General features: G+C 42.1%; 1 protein-coding gene across 4 annotated transcripts in view; it reads right to left on the bottom strand.

The window, feature by feature from the left end:
• PPP1R13B (protein phosphatase 1 regulatory subunit 13B) overlaps positions 1–14,135 on the bottom strand; it is a 90,125-nt gene extending 75,990 nt beyond the window's left edge. Inside the window, exon 1 of one of the 4 annotated variants that reach the window (XM_061612253.1) lies at positions 13,649–14,135. In XM_061612253.1, coding sequence (XP_061468237.1) covers positions 13,649–13,657 — 9 coding nt within the window. In that variant the 5' untranslated portion in view covers positions 13,658–14,135. The remainder of the gene's footprint in view (positions 1–13,648) is intronic. The other 3 variants (XM_061612252.1, XM_061612256.1, XM_061612255.1) reach the window with 3 other exon arrangements.
• Positions 14,136–17,696: the final 3,561 nt, after the last annotated feature.

Here is a 17,696-nt window from a genome sequence, read left to right on the forward strand (position 1 = left end):
TTTATTTCTTTTTCCAGCAACAAAGGAGTTAATATTCCAAACCTGCTGTCATCATAATGTAGACAGCACAAACTGCCTTATCTCTTGTGTGTCCAAGAATGCAAAACAAATTTAGTTCACAGCGTCCAAATAGTTAGTGGCATAAAAGAACAAGCAGATTCGTCAAAATGAAGTAGACCAGAAAAAATAGTCCCAGACATATAATACTCAAAAGTTCATATAAATCAAAATTTTTCTCTTCAGATTAGATGCCCCTCATCCGTTTATATCTTTATAATGCTCAATTCCAGGCCAGCTTTTTGCAATAAAAACAAAGATAAGCTATTTCGATTTCCTTCCGCCTTAATTCCGTGTATAAAAGAGAAAAGTTATAACTCACCCAGGGATTCTTTACTGCTGGTTCTTTTAACAAATCTCTTTTACTGCAACAATTTAAGCCAAATGATAAGGATAGACAGAAGAATGCTTGCCTGTTAAAATCTGTTTTTCTTTGAAGAAAAGAAAAACGTCTCGCTTAATCAGTTTGAGCTTGCTTGAAGTTCCCTGGCTCCGTCCGATGCTGCTGGCTGGACCTTCGTTCATAGGCGATCCTAATGAATTCAAGTCCCCCAACAAACACAACAAAGCTTGTGGATGATCTCTTCGTTTCTCCCTTGCCTGGGAGAAAGTTTTTACCAGTCAAAAAAAACCTTTTGATTGGTTTTAAAACTGAAAAAGCTTCCTCTGAGACGAGAGCTCGCCTCAGAGGCAGCACAAGCGAAGCAATCCTTCCCGGAAGTCGCTCCTTAAGCAGCTTCAAACAGGCTTTTAAAAATGTAATGTTTTAGAAACACTTTAGTGGTGTTTTTTTTTAAGGCTTGCAATGCCTATGGATCTCACTCAAAAACAGATCTACACTGAGGCTGGTGTTATAAAAATAGTAAAAGACTGAACAACATTATTGGTACAGCAGGTCTTTTCATTTTACTTGATACCAAGTTCTACTTATTTTACACAAGCAATAAAGTTTTATTTTCCAATTTTCTCCACACTTTTGGACATGAAACGCAAAGAGTTACACTTAGGCTGTAATCCTTTGCACATTTATATGGGAATAAGCCCCACTGAACTCATGCAACTTACTTCTGTAATATGTAGAAGATTGATCTGTTAATTTATAATTAAGTTAAAGTTTTGGAAATAAGAACATTTTCATACACTTTTTAGAAAGCAGGTCTACACTGACACACTAATTGATCTGTTGATGGCTGAGAGATACAAAACCACAAAATGTTTCCTCACACTTCCTAAAGTGGAACCACGTGATACATACCAAGGGTAGGGTGGTATGCTAGTCTAATATATCCTGCAAAATAGTTACATTAGTTGCTTCCTTGGTGATAATGGTAGCAAACAAGAGTTGAATCAAGCACCAAGGGCAGTCCCTCAGTATTTTTTATTTTCCTAGAACATATTGGCCATAATCCAACTCTGGTCATACACAGGTAATCTGAAAACATGCTAATATTTGTACAACAATGTGGATGCGCTTCCATTCAAAGGAACACACTATGGATAAAATGCATATCCTCACTTGGGTGCGTCTAAAACTACACCTGTACATACTTACCTAAATCTAATTCTAATCTAATCACTAATTCTAGTGAAATCAAAAGCTTACTTCAGAGCAGATATACTGTATGTAGGATTGCACTTTGAATGGGCATAGGATTTGCACCTGTGATTCCCAATCTAGCAAATTATACATGCACAAAGATTTTATATGCACACAGTTCCCTTTAGCTGAGATGTACATACACAATCACTCACCCCACAGACTTTGTCCCCTACTACAGTCCTTTTCTGCATCAAGGAGTCTAAAATTGTGTTTGCAGACAAAGAAGGCGGCAAAGTAGATATATAAATGAACAAATGAAGCTGCAAACCTTCCAAGACATTCAGAGGCATATGTTGAAGTGGATTTCATGGTTTATTTAAGCAATGGTTCAAGGCATTTACATTAGTGCCTTCAACACAGCATGGCAGCAAATTATACTAAATGAAAAATGATATTGGGTTTGAGTCCAAGCACTAGTTTTCACACTCATGACTGAAACAGTCTATAGAATTAAAAATGAAAGCTTGTAACCATGGAGAAGGATATTTTAAACATAATACCTTCATATATTGGTGTCATACCTCAAACTGCATTTATGTTGTTCACTCTATGAACACAAATTTGCAACATATAAATCTCCTTTAGTATTTCTTAGATAAGTATATAGAAAATATCTATCTATTCATTGGGCTATTATTTAGCCACAAAGAGGTATTGCACAACATTTTAAAAAATGAGTTCAGTTAAAGTTAACCACAGGATCCACTCACCAACTTTAAGGGCTTGTTTACACAAACAAGGATACCCGATGGTTGTTAACTCGGGATTGTTACCATGAATCAGCAAGTGTTGTATCCCAAGACAGGAGATTTTCAACTGTACATCCTTCCTCATTATCTCACTGCTAGGTCATTTGTGAATTTCATCCACCTTTGCATACACCATCAGTTATCGAAGCTCAGGAAAGAGAAAAACTTCTATATATCACTACCTCAATGTCAGCTCGCTTAAGACCTTATGTAATCCCTTGATACTTTAAGCAAATTCCAGAGTAAAACAAGATAAGGGGTTTTCATCTCAGGATAAATGTTTGTGAACAAGCCCCAAATGCTCTATTCAAGTAAAAGGAGAATTATGGTCAGACAGGGTAGGGGTCATATCAACCAGGAGTCTGTTATTTTGCATGCCGACACCCCTTATGATTAGACACTGAAGGCTACACAATGGAAGGCTAAAGGGCAGTACAGTATTATCCCCTTCAGGCTCTAGCACGGCTTCACCCACTAGATAGTTCATTGACTTGTCTTGAGACTGACTAGCTATAAATGTTTCCAGATCATGCTAGGACTTTACCTGAACAACAGTTTAGGCCTTACTTGCATCATGCTCCCTTCATACTGATATCTTGCCCTTAGGTGGTGGGGGTAGTTACTTAGCTTACAGAGCCCCTTTTTGTGCAATGCCCTGAAGCTCTGATCAAAGGCTCTTTACCTGACAATGCCAATTCCTGAGCCTAGATGTAATCAAATTTAGTTCTGCCTTCGCTCCCTACACCCCTGATTGAAGGGTTTCCCAATTAATGTTATGAACAGGTGTCCTAAATCAAGTCAGAGATTCATGCATTAATAATTACACCTATCCTTAGCCATTTCCCAGCTTGTCTGTCTACTTTTGCCGTAAATAGTTGCTTCCATTCTTTCTACAAAAATATATTATATGCTTTTTATTTTGTAAACTGTTTTGAGACCCAGATGCAGTAAAAAAGAGTAATTTTTTTAAATAAATAAATGTCATGGATGTTACTTTTCAATCAGCAAGGTGGGCACACTTTTCAAAGTGATTGTGAACAGGACTGCCAATTTTTCCAGCTGTGTGGACATTAGATAATGTTTTTATCCATACTATAAAAAGTTTCACCTGCCAATTTCTGAACGTCAAGCTGTCCTTTCATACTCCACCTTTCAACTGAATGAATTATCGAAGTGGCTTATAACAGGTTTTAATCATGCAAATAAAACCACTCAAAAACCTAATACTCTGAATTTCCCCATTTCATTAGAAAGACTTTGGTAATTACTTCATTATCTTTAGGATTGTGGAAAAATGAACTTTCTGGCATTAACTACCAATTAATTTTACAGAATTGTCCAGGTGCTTGTTCAAGCTTATTGTTTGGAATATGTATTTTTGAAGGTCCACAGGGAATCGCCTTGGGGCAAAGGCCTCCTGGCAGCATGGCCCCTTTAAGAGGGTCCCAATTCACTTTTGTAGGAACCAAGGTAGCATCTCAATCATCCAAGCCAAGAGATGAGTGGGAAGGGAGCAACTGCTAATGCCTGGGACTGATGAAGATCTCCTGGCACTACTGAGCATAAATAGTCATAAGAACATAAGAAGAGCCTGCTGGATCAGGCCAGTGGCCCATCTAGTCCAGCATCCTGTTCTCACAGTGGCCAACCAGGTGCCTGGGGGAAGCCCGCAAGCAGGACCCGAGTGCAAGAACACTCTCCCCTCCTGAGGCTTCCGGCAACTGGTTTTCAGAAGCATGCTGCCTCTGACTAGGGTGGCAGAGCACAGCCATCATGGCTAGTAGCCATTGATAGCCCTGTCCTCCATGAATTTGTCTAATCTTCTTTTAAAGCCGTCCAAGCTGGTGGCCATTACTGCAGTCCAGAGCGAGCAGTCAGGATACAGGCTGTTGTGAAGAACGAGTGAATCCCTGAAGAGCTACTGGTACTACTTCTTCCGCCAACTGGAAGGTACAGGAAACTTGGAGAAGAAGCTTCCCTTACTACCCAAACTCTCTGGGCAAGGATACCGTGAGACTGGCCCACTGAGAGTGATCCTAGGGCGAGACAGAAGACTTCTGGACTTAACCCTTTCTAAGCCATATACCCATGAGAATGTGGCTACCAGGAAGTCACATGACTCAGAAATAAAGGAAACCCCAACCCTAGCCCACCAAAGAAGTGGGAAACAACTGGAACTCAGGGTATCTCAGGAGAAAACCCCAGTAAGGTCCAAGTACAGGTAAAAGGCCTTGAGAAAGACTTGTTGTGATTTCATGTATGGGGATTTAGACTTGTGGTGTGAGGGGGATGGGAGTGGGATTCTGTAGTAAGTGCTAAAACTTCAATAAGGTTAGACCTGCTGCACATCTATTGATTGTGGTGGTAATGTTTTTAATTGCTGTAAACCGCCCAGAGTGCTTCGGCTATGGGGCGGTATTAAATGTAATAAATAAATAAATAAATAAAATGGAATAAAAATAATTTGGGACTCATGTTTAGGGCCTACTCCCCATGAAAACCAACAAAACAAGGTGTCTTCAATGCGCCCTTCCCCAGGAGGAGCCCACACTATTCATAAAAGTAACCCATGATAAATCAGCATAAGGCAATTTCCAGTGTCACACAAGCAGACTCTTAGGCTGTGAACACACTAGTTGCCAGAGCGAAGAATTCCATTAGCCACATCTGTAGGGGAAACACGTTGATCTGCTGATCAGTTGTGAAATCTCTGTGAAGCTGAATAAAAAAATACTCAAGCTACTCCTACCAGTTTTACTGTAAAAAGGGGCAGGGTTTGACTAGTGTTGTGTGTGCCCCATTTTCAGAAGAGAGAGGTGGTGGTGCACTAGAACCTGCAGAACAATGAGTGTGTTTCTACCCTTACTTGCACAACAGGATTTTCCCCTTCTTCTCTTTCCCCACTGTGGTCTCCTGCTACGCACACAAGTGTGCTCCAAAGGGTCCCCCAACTCTCTGGAACAGGTTTTGTTGTTTACTGGAGGGGAAGAAGGGAAAGTCCCATTGTACAACCAGTACGTACTGTTGAATTTTGCCCTTATTTCGTATGGCTGGCCAGCCAACTCTGGTACAATGGCTGATGATATTGGGGGGAAATCCTATATGTAACTCCATGAATGACTCATGGAGGGCATTTAGTACACTGCTCACTCACTTTTTCCTGGAAGAAGAGTGAAAATGCATTAAAAAGACACTATACATGTCCAAAAATACACCTCTTGAATACATGTGCAAGAATCTATTTTCTCCCTTTCCCCTCAGACCTGCCAATTTCTTTCTGCTAATATCCCCACCACTACATTCATGTCAAAAGGGAAACAAAGGGTCAGAAAAGGAATGGTGTTACCCTCATAATGTTTAGTTCCACTCTACTTTGCATTAGTCATCATTAACATTGGTGCTGAGGAACCCTTAATTGTGGTTAAAGTTGGTAAAGGGTTGGTATTTGGGGAGAAGGAAAATGCATGATCTTGTGAGACCTGCTTCCAATCTTCTATCAAGATTATCAGTAGTGTTACATCTGCACGGACCCCCTGTCTCTCATGGCTACTGCTCTCTGACTTGCTTCATATGCTCATTGCAAATACTGTTTGCGTTCCTCCTTAATGTCTATTATTATTTGATTAATTATGTAATAAATTTAAATCTTGCCTTTTAGAAAATTCCTCAAAGGCAGCAAACAATAATATAAAATTAACATATAATAATAGTATATAAAGTATTCTCTCTCTCTTTCTCTCTCTCTCTGTGCTTAACATTCTGGGGGACAAAAGAGCACTACAGAACTTAGAAGTTTGCTCACTATTTGTGGCCATTTTAATCAGTCCAAATAAGATTTAGGCTTACTAGGTATTTGCTTATTTATTTATTAATAAATTTACATCCCGCCCTTCCTTCCAGAAGGAGCCCAGGGTGGCAAATAAAGCACTTAAAACACTCTAAAGCATCTTTAAAAACATATTAAAAACTTTTTTTTAAAAAACCTTTAAACATCTTAAAAAGCAATTCCGGCACAGATTCAGACTGAGATAAAGTCTCTACTTAAAAGGCTTGTTGAAAGAGGAAAGTCTTCAGTAGGCACCAAAAAGATAACATATAGTACCTGTCTAATATTTGGGGAGGGAAGTCCAAAGGATAGATGGCACAACATTAAATGTCTGCTTCCTATGTTGTGCAGAACGGACCTCCTGATAAGATGGTATCTTCAGGAGGCCCTCACCTGCAGAACACAGTGATCAACTGGGTATATAAGGGGTAAGACAATCTTTCAGGTATCCTGGTCCCAAGCTGTATAGGGATTTCTACACCAAAACTAGAACCTTAAACTTGGCCCAGTAGTTAATGGGCAGCCAGTGTAGTTCTTTCAGCAGTGGGGTGACATGTTGGTGATATCCTCCCCAGTGAGTAGTCACACTGCTGCATTTTGCACCAGCTGCAGCTTCTGGAGCGCCCTCAAGGGCAGCCCCACATAGAGCACATTACAATATGCATGGACAATAGTAGTCAGGCTATCCTGGTCCAGAAACAGTTGCAGCTGTCTTACCAGCCGAAGCTGGTAAAAGTCACTTCTAGCCACTGAGGTCACCTGGGCCTCTAGCGACAAAGATGGATGCAGGAGCACCCCCAGACTATGAACCTGCTCTTTCAGAGGGAGTATGACCCCATTCAAAGCAGACAATTGACCAACTCTCCAAACTCAGGAACCACCAACCCACAGCGCCTCTATTTTGCTAGGATTCAGACTCAGTTTTTTGGCTTTGTCCAGGCACTGGTCCAGGGCTTGCATGGCCTCTCGTGATTTAAATGTTACAGAGAAATAGCATGGGGTATCATCAGCGTACTGCTGACACCTCACTCCAGATCTTCTTATGACCGCTCCCAAGTGCTTCATATAGATGTTAAACAGCACGGGGAACAAGATGGTACCCTGTGGCACCCCAAAGTACAACTGCCATGGGGCTGAAAGACAATCACCCAATACTATTATCTGAAAAAGACCCTGGATATAGGATCGGGACCACTGTAAAACAATGCCTCCAATACCCATCTCACTAAATCAGCTCAGAAGGATACCATGGTCAATGGTATGAAAAGCTGCTGAGAGATCAAGAATAATAGGGTCACACTCCCTGTCCTTCTCCCAATAAAGGTCATCCATTAGGGCGACCAAGGCCAATTCAGTCCCATAGCCTGGCCTAAACTGAGATTGGAATGGATCAAGATTATAAACCCAGAATCTAGGGTTCTTGGATTCCTGTTTTGGTATGGCAGCAATACAGAGCATTACCTGATGGGCAATGTAGTCCAAATGGTTGAATCACTTTTATACAGGCCTGTTAAAGAAATACTCAAATGAAGGACATTTAAAGCTTCCCTTGGCAATTAATTTCTTCTTCTACCACTCTTGCAGTCAAGATGGTCATTTTTATAAAACAGCTCAGCAATATTTTGACTTATTTATCTTCCTGCAGTAAATTTGTTTAGTCTTGTCATACGTCAGTGTCACCAACAAAAATATTCATGCCTTTTAAAAACTGACTTGTAATTATTTCCTCAACCCTCTCAGCTCAAAAGGCAACCAGTGTGGTGTCTTCTATTTTTCTGGATGTGACTTCCATCTGAAACCCATCATCTTCATTGCTTCTAAATCCCCTCTGGTGTGTGAACATTGTTGTTAAAAATTTGACCCCCCAAACTACAGTATGTATTACTCACAAGGTCAACCTAGAAATAAATAGGTAGGTACTGTTACTTCCCAAGAGGTGGACAGAATGGCATTGTAAATTTAATCTAAAATAGCTTTGCTTCTGCTTTTTACCCAACGCATGAAAAAATGACTAAGAAAGTCAATAGTAATTTTACTTTTAAGAAAACTACTTCCAAATACCAGCATACTGTATTGAAAAGTCAAAAAAATGAGATTTAGTGCTTTGAAATTCAATATCAAAGGCTCATCTAGTCCAGCATCCTGTTCCCACAGAGGCCACTCAGATGACTACGAAAAAAACACAAGAGGACATGAGTGCAATAGCACTCTTCCTCCATATGTTCCCCAGTAACTGGTAGTAAACAAACTTACTGTAGTGACCACATGATCAAGTCCGATGTGAACGTTGGACGGTGAAAAAAGTGGATAAGAGAAAAATCAACTCATTTGAAATGTGGTGTTGGAGAGCTTTGCACATACCATGGATTGCAAAAAAGACAAATTGGGTGTTGGAACAAATTAAACCAGAACTATCACTAGAAGCTAAAATGATGAAACTGAGGTTATCATACTTTGGACACATCATGAGAAGACATGATTCATTAGAAAAGATAATAATGCTGGGGAAAACAGAAGAGAATAGAAATTTAGGAAGACCAAACAAGAGATGGATTGATTCCATAAAGGAAACCACAGACCTGAACTTACAAAATCTGAGCAGAGTGGTTCATGACAGATGCTATTGGAGGTCGCCGATTCATAGGGCTGCCATAAGTCATAACAGACGTGAAGGCACATAACAACAAATACTGTAACATGAAGTTCAAGATAAGGTATTGGACAAGATGGCACCATCTTGTTTAAGATGTTATCTTGCCCTAGGTAAAGTTGGTGCTATCTTGTCTAGCCTTTCCCATCCATAAGGGAAGAAGCAACGGAGTGGTGGATGATGAAGTGGTGGATAAACAAAAATAAAGCTAATAAAAGGGAGGCAGGCACTGTGGATTTGTGGATTCTGCACAGAGTTGAAGCAGATCCCATTTGTCATAGTTTGGCATGACAAAAATGTAAATGTTGGGGTGTGACAAACACAGACGAGTTTTAAAAATATATATGTACAAAGATTAAAAACAAAACAGTTCTCTGTTCTATTAAGATGCCTATGACTATAACCAGTAGGGTACATGTGGTAGCCCTTGAGCCAAGAACTAATCCTGCCCCTCTCCTGGCAACACCAATGTCTGTGCCAGAAGGCAAGTTTTCCCCACTCAGCAATGTCCCAAATGGCAGCCTGTTCATTTATCTCCACTGAACTACTGACCACAGCTCACCCTTCACCTGCATATCTCCACCCTCTGGGTTCCATTGCTGACATGATACTAGAGTAGGAATTGACGTTTGCATTTCCTTTAATGCACATGCTTTATAAATACAAATCAATAAAGCACAGTGACAAGTACCTCAAACAATACTGTTCTGATAACATTTACAATTTTTTTCCAAAACTATTCCACAAAATTAAGTTTGTCCCTTTTGGGTTTATCCCCATGTTACCTCTCAGTGTTCTGAAACCCCTATGATCTGCTAACCATAACATACAACCTGGGTAAAAATGTAAATGTACTGCCTTCAAGTCGATTCCGACTTATGGCGACCCTATGAATAGGGTTTTCATTTATTTATTTATTTATTTATTTGGTTTAATTTATATACCGCCCTAAGCCCGAAGGCTCTCTGGGCGGTGTACAAAAAGATAAAAACAAGCACAATATATAAATACAATAAATACAATAAATAATAATAATAATAATTTAAAAAAAACAATAACGAACCAAACAACATCCAAAATACGGAAATGCTGTTTAAAATACACTTTAAAATGCCTGGGAGTATAAAAAGGTTTTCACCTGGCGCCGAAAAGATAGTAGCGTGAGGCTGAAAGGCAGTGACTGGCCCAAGGTCACCCAGTGAGCTTCATGGCTATGTGGGGATTCGAACCCTGGTCTCCCAGGTCTTAGTCCAACACCTTAACCACTATACCACACTGGGTACAGCACTCATAATGACAGCATCCACAACTTCCTTCCCCCTTAGCACTTTAAAGTTGTCTGGCTTCCCCAGATTTGTAATGCTAGATAACATGCCAGCAAAAAGCAGGGGGAAAGAGGAGAGGAATTACATTCTGAACAACTGAAAAATCACCTACCTATCGTTCAACAGCAATACATCAGCATTCATATCTCCTCACTGGGGAGGGGGGAGAGAACTCAATCAGTTCCAATGTGCTCCCATACGGACATAGCCTCAGACTAGTAGGAGAGGCCTTACGTGAAAAAGGGCTTGGACAAAATTGGATTTTTTTCTTTCATTGCAGTTTCCCTCTCCTGGAAATCTCATCCGCATCTATTAGGGTTTTCATCTCAGTAAACATCCATTGCAGCTCTGCTCCTCCCCAGCATCCTTCCAGTCTCAGTCCCACCTTATGTGAATCCCACAACCTTAGGTCTGTAAGGTATGGGATGGGCAAGGAACTGGAGAGCGCTGCAGTTGGGTGGATGGGGGTCTTAGTTAGAGAAAGCTGCAGCTGACTGGACGGCTGGTAGTAAAGTACCTTTCAAAGGAACCACACTGAAATGAGCAGGACGGAGCTCTGTGCAGAACCTCCCTTCAATCCCATTCCCCTCCTAGTAGGCAAATTTCTATGTGGTACAAATACCACTTTGAAGGCACTTTGAAGTGTATATGTGAATTAGCCCTAACAATCACAATACCTGACGATACTGAGCTTTTTATTACAGAACGTAAGTGTATGCACTTAATAAAGCTTGCCACAGTGGCTTGAATGGGATTAAATCATTTTATGTGGTCTGTGGCCTGCTGCCATAGGCTTAAAACTGCTGTGGTCAATTCAAAGTAACTCTGTTTGTATTCAGTTCCTCATTCACAAAGCTAGGCATCAAACAATTGGACACACTTCTGTACATGCGCCATTTATGCTCAAACCTAGAACTGGAGAATCATGGTCTGCAGATCAGGACTGAGATTCATAGTAACTATTTCAAGCTTTCTATGCACAATTCTGCAATTATGACAGATATAAAACTAGAATAAAATTAAGAACATTGTTTTACTACTTCACATAATGTAAGGAAAACAAACCCAATTTAGGACTTGGCTGAAACAAAATATAACTGAAAATGCAGTTTAAGAAGCAATTACATCAATTTTACAAAGACTGATCATTACTACTAAAATATTTCTGAAAAGTATTGAAGTAACATTCAAAAATTGTTGATGTAAATTCAGTCTTTTATGGCCTCAAGAAACAATACAATATTTAATACTGGAATGAAATGAATACAAAACATAGACAATAATAAATCACTAATTTAAAATGGGGAGCAAAATAACAACTGAATCACTGTCTTATGAGTTATGCCTAAAAATCACATACACCTTCTGAGCACTGTCTATGGATTGTAAGACATATTTCAGCTTGCATGCTATGCCTGTAAAACTGACTATGCCCGTTTTACAGCTACCTTCTAATAACATAAAGTCATAGCGTTGGAAGGGACCTATATAAGGCCATCAAGTCCAACCCCCAAGACATACACAATGGTCTTAAATTCATAAACTAAGGTCTTGACAGCAAAGATTCTTATATGAGCATACTAGAACTGTATCCTGTCTTGGTTTACATCTTATAGTACAAAAAGCCCCAGAACCCTTATACTGGAAAAGACTGAGTGAAATCATGGCAGATATTCTTTTAAAGGAAGTACTTAATGGACTGCAGCTATAGTCAGATGACGTACATGTATATATTTTCCACTTCAGGGGCCTAGGTCATAAACAGGTTATCTAAATCCATTAATTGTAGTGTCTCTATTTCTCCCAGCTCTAACAGATTATTTTAAAAGATTTCCAACAAGGGGGGCGGGGAATGTGTATTTGTCCTACAATGTATGCTGAAAGGGGCATTTTGAGCCATATATTATCACTGCAAAACACAACACACAAATCCCCTTTATATTACTTCCTGCATCCTTCCCAGCATGAAGAAAAAAATATATAAAATACTCATTCATGGCTGATTTTCTTTGCTTCATCGTCTCATTTCCAAGCATTACCTTGCTTCCATATGGTTAAGCACTGCAGGGAATCCCACCCTTAGTTTTAGGAGGGCAAATTATTTTGGAATTTTTAATTTGGTACATTTCCTCCTAGTTCTCTTTCAAGTATTGGGAAGGAATTCAGGAAAACAATATTTTGAACCAAACAAATGAAAAATGCATTAACCAATATTAAGAACTAGTTACAAATAAGCCACATATGACTATGAAGCAGTACATTCTTTCCCCCGCTGCATTAAAACAAAATTTACACCACCACAGATAGCATGCCTGTCATTAGAAAAACAACCATTTTAAAATAAAATATTCTACCAATCTAACAAAAGTCAAAGCAAGGCTGTATTTGTTTATCATGAGATGAGCAGTAGCAACACAAGCTGCAAGCACAAGATGTGTCTCCCAGAGGAGGGCACACAACACACATTTAAATAAATAAATAAAGCATGCATAGAAGGGTTAACAAGCAACTCTGCAACCCTGCCCTTATGTATGTTTATACATACTGTAGCAATCTAACTATGCTCAGTGGGGTTTACTCTCACACAAGTATGCATAGAATTGCAGTGTCTGTGAGCGTCACACTCTGGCCTTTTTCATCATTCATCTCCAGGTGCTTCTTTGGTGCACATTCAGAAACAGAGACAATGCCTGAGGGAAGGCCAAAAAGCTTACACACCTCACAGTTGCTTCGTCTGGATTACACCACAAAAAATGACAGTGTCAGTAAATACTTAAGTAACTAAACAGGTCATTCTACAAATCACAGTGACATTAAAATAGTGTCATTATTAACGTTTAACGAAGCATAGATCCCAAAGGCCCGTGCTTGCAATCATAAAGGATTAGTCTTTTTTGTGTTTTTAGAGTAACCGCTTAAATCCTCCTCCCAGCCTGACCCATCAAAGGGTTAGGGATGTGGGGGGGGGAGTGAAAGAGATCGAAAGAGAGAAACTAACCTACACACACACACACACGCACAGAGCAGATGTAAGCTTTTCCTGTCTCCAGCAAAAGAGGTTATCCAAACCTGACAGCCACAGGAAAAACCCTCAGCAGCTTGCCTGGCCCTGTCACAACCAGCTGGGCTAGTGGGCAGGGAAAAGCAGAATTAGAAGAGGCAAGCTTTCCTGGTGTGTATTTTATATTCGGGGGGGGGGAGAGAGAGAACAGTTTGTGCCATCTCCTTCCTTCCTCTACCCCCCCCCATCGGATCAGGATCTGCCAAGAAGAAGGGGAGAGGCATGAGGTTACTCGATAGCTGCTGCTGTTGCGAAGACGGCTGCCTTTGAGCGCCCTTTCTCCGCCACGGCCGGGACAGGAAAGGATTATCCCACCACACACGCGCGCGAGAGAGAAGCCGTCCACGTTTCCTCTGCCGCCCCCCTTAAGTCCAGCTTACCGGCATCATCTCCGGCGCTGCCGCCCGAGTCGGTCAAGCCAGGCCGCCGCTCTGAGGGAACGAAGGAAACGGGGCACGGGCACACGGTGACCACGGATGAGGCCTGAAGGCTGCGCTGCCAATCCCGACCGGAGGGAGGGTGACTCCGACGGCGGCGGCAGCCAGCCTGAGACTCGTTTTCTCCACACGCTCGGTTCCTTCCCGACGGTGGTGGTGGTGATAGTGGTGGCCTCCCTTCTAGTCGCCACCCGGGCGACAGCGTCGGTGGTGGTGTGGTAGCGCTAGTGCCGACGACGGGCAAACCAAACCGCGGCCTCCTCCGCCGCTGCTGCTCCTACTGCCGCCGCCTCTTTTTCTCCTCAGAGTTTTTTTTCTGCCCTCACACAGCTCGGCTCTGTTCCGCTCTGCCAGGGGTTAATGATGGCACCTCCGCATTGGCCGAGGCAGGAGCGAAAAGGGGGAGGGGCTCCCCGAGCGTATACTGTATGGAATAAGAAGGGGGCGGAGGGAGAGCACAGAATGGAATGTGGGTTGGGAGCGGGCGCGCGCTTGCCTGGTCTTTGGTTCCCCACGTGATGCACAGATCCAAGCCAGTGAGCAGGGATTTTAATTATTTTTCTTCTTTCTCTCTTTTTAGCGAGCGGGTGGCAGCGATTTTTTTAATTATTATTATTGGTTGGATGCATTCGTTTTATTTGTTTGTTAAATTTGTTAGAATTAATAATTTTCTTGTCTCGGGCGGAATGTTTTTGCTGGTTTTGTTACGGGCTTTGCGTGAGTGGGGAGGCAACTTTCCCCACCCCCACATTTTATAGAATTTTTATAGATAGAAGTGTATAAAATTATGCATGGCATTGAGAAAGTGGATAGAGAAAAGGTCTTCTCCCTCTCTCACAATACGAGAACTGGTGGACATTCAAAGAAGCTGAATGTTGGAAGATTCAGGACAGACAAAAGGAAGTACTTCTTTACTCAGCGCATAGTTAAACTATGGAATTTGCTCCCACAAGATGCAGTAATGGCCACCAGCTTGGATGGCTTTAAAAGAAGATTAGACAAATTCATGGAGGACAGGGCTATCAATGGCTACTAGCCATGATGGCTGTGCTCTGCCACCCTAGTCAGAGGCAGCATGCTTCTGAAAACCAGTTGCCGGAAGCCTCAGGAGGGGAGAGTGTTCTTGCACTCGGGTCCTGCTTGCGGGCTTCCCCCAGGCCCCTGGTTGGCCACTGTGAGAACAGGTTGCTGGACTAGATGGGCCACTGGCCTGATCCAGCAGGCTCTTCTTATGTTCTTAGAGGAGAGGAAAGAGCCCTAGAGCATCTGCTCTGAATGCAGGAGGAATCGCAAATTTAATCCCTGGCATCTCCAGGTAGGGTAGGAATGTTGCCTATCTGATAATCCTGGTGAGCTGCTGCCAGTCAGTGTAGACAGTACTAAGCTACATTGACTCAGTATAAAAATAGCTTCCTATGTTCCTAAACCTTTCATAGTTGTGCAGAAGAGGACATTGCTCTGTTTTTCTTAACTATTAAAGGTGCAGATTGAAGCTCTGTTCTCTTCCCCTTCCCCCCCCCAAAAAAATCTGGCCACTCTACCTGAAGGAAAGCCTGAATTGCTGTTGTTTAATTTGTTAAGTCGCCTCATACTCTGTGGCCTCAAGGCGATTTACATTTTAAAAACATACAATGTAAAACAAATTTATACGATATATAAAAAATTGAAACCCAAACAAAAAGGGCTAAGGGAAAAGGAAGGTTTTTGCCTGACACCTAAAGGTGGATAGAGAAGGTGCCAGGTGTGCCTCCCTGGGGAGAGCATTCCACAGCTGGGGGGGGCACCAAGTCCCTTTCTTGGAGGGGGCACACACAGATGACGAAAGCAGGGTCCGGGTCAGTTCGTACGGGGAGAGGTGGCTCTTGAGATACTGAGGTGCTGAGTCACATTAGGCTTTATAGGTCAAAACTAGCACTTTGAATTAAGCCCGGAAACTAATCAGTAGACAGTGCAGTCATGCCAGAATTGGTGTTACATGTGTGAAGTGAGCTACCCTGGTCAGCAATCTGGCCACCGGGTTCTGCACTAGCTGGTGTTTCCGAACTGTCTTCAAAGGCAGCCCCACAAATAACACATGGCAGTAGTTTCATCCAGTTCTGTTTGTTTCTGATTAACAGTGTCTTTTTCTCCCTCCCTCTCATCTCTTCCTTTTCCTCCCATTCCCTCTTACTCGGCCGGAGTTCGATTCCAATGGAAGGAAGTCGAATCTCCAGTAAAAGGGGTTGAGGTCCACTCAGCCTTCCATCCATCCGTGGTCAGTAAAATGAGTACCCGGCATATGCTGGAGGGTAAAGAAGGGCCGGAGAAGGAACTGGCAATTCCACCCCATATATACGGTCTGCCTAGTAAATGTCGCAAGACATCACCTTTACCTTTTATAAAAACATGCTAACAAGGGTGATTCTCGCTGTCATCCCCCCTCCCCCAATTTCCTTTGTAGCTCGTTGGATGCAGTTCAGAAGGGAGGGTCATCCAGTATTTCCTGGTGTTGGATCTTCCCTCTTGCAGTACCTCTTTTCAGATCCACATCAGTTAACAGAATGAAGGTGCTTCAATTGAGCATCATCTTCCCTATGTTCCATATCAGTCTCCGCACTGAATAGCGGCAGAAAATGAGGGAAAGTGCACTCCTGGGACGGCTTTCTCCATTTGCCAGTTGAGTACATAAGAAGAGCTGTGCTGGATCAGGCCAATGGCCCACTTAATCCAGTATCCTCTTCCCATAGTGGCCAACCAGATGCCCATGGGAAGTCTCAAAGTAGGATCTGAATGCAACAGCGCTCTCCCCGCTTGTGATTGCCAGCAACTGACATTCAGAGGCATACATTCAGTTCTGTGCTCCAATTCTGATGGGAAATGAAATTTATACTGCAGAGTGGGGAACCTCAGGCCTGGTGGGAAAATGTGGTCCTCCAGGCCTCTCTGCCTGGCTGTTTGGACTGTCTCTAGGCCACGTGCCTCTCTAGCCTGGTTTCACACCCTCCTTGAGTTGTTTTTGCTGGCTGGAATCACCTTCCTAGGTAAGTGGTTCCACTGTCATACCACTCATAACAGTGAGGACGTTTTTCCTGATGTTCAGTCAGAGTCTGGCTTCCTGCAACTTGAGACCATTATTCTGTGCCCTAGAATGATCGTGAACAGATCCTGGCCCTCTGCGGGGCAACCTTTCAACCTTGAAGAGTCCTATCATATCTCCCCTCAGTCTTCTCTTCTCAAGGCTAAACAAGCCCAGTTCTTTCAGTCTCTCCTCATAGGGCTTTGTTTCCAGTCCCCTGATAATCTTTGTTGGTCTCCTCTGAACCTGTTCCAGTTTATCTGCATTCTTATTTATTTTTATTTTATTTATTATTTGATTTATATCCCGCCCTTCCTCCCAGCAGGAGCCCAGGGTGGCAAACGGAAGCACTAAAAGCACTTTAAAACATCATAAAAACAGACCTTAAATACATTAAAACAAAACAATGTTACAAACATTTTTAAAAGCTCTAAAAACATCTAACCAGTGCTGAATAGAGGGGGACTAATACTTCATGCGATTTGGAAACCATACTTCTGTTAATGCAGCCTAAAATAGCATTTGCCTTTTTTGCAGCCACATTGCACTGTTGGCTCACATTCCGCTTGTGAACACAACTATTCCAAGATCCTTCTCGCCTGGGGTATGCTGAGCGAGGTATCCCCCATCTTATAACTGTGCATTTAATTTCCTTTTCCTAGGTGTAGAACTTTGCATTTACCCCTGTTAAATTTCATTCTGTTGTTTTCAGCCCAATGCTGCAGCCTATCAAGATCACTTTGAATTGTGCTTCTGTCCTCCAGGGTATTAGCTATCCTTCCCAATTTTGTATCATCTGCACATTTTATAAGCATTCCCTGCACCTCCTCATCCAAGTCTTTAATAAAAATGTTGAAGAGCACTGGGCCCAGGACCAAGCCGTGCCCCCCCCCACACACACACACACGTTTGAGAAGGAACAATTCATAAACTCTC

Source organism: Rhineura floridana, chromosome 2, assembly GCF_030035675.1.
Source record: "Rhineura floridana isolate rRhiFlo1 chromosome 2, rRhiFlo1.hap2, whole genome shotgun sequence".
Classification (NCBI taxonomy): Eukaryota; Metazoa; Chordata; class Lepidosauria; order Squamata; family Rhineuridae; genus Rhineura; species Rhineura floridana.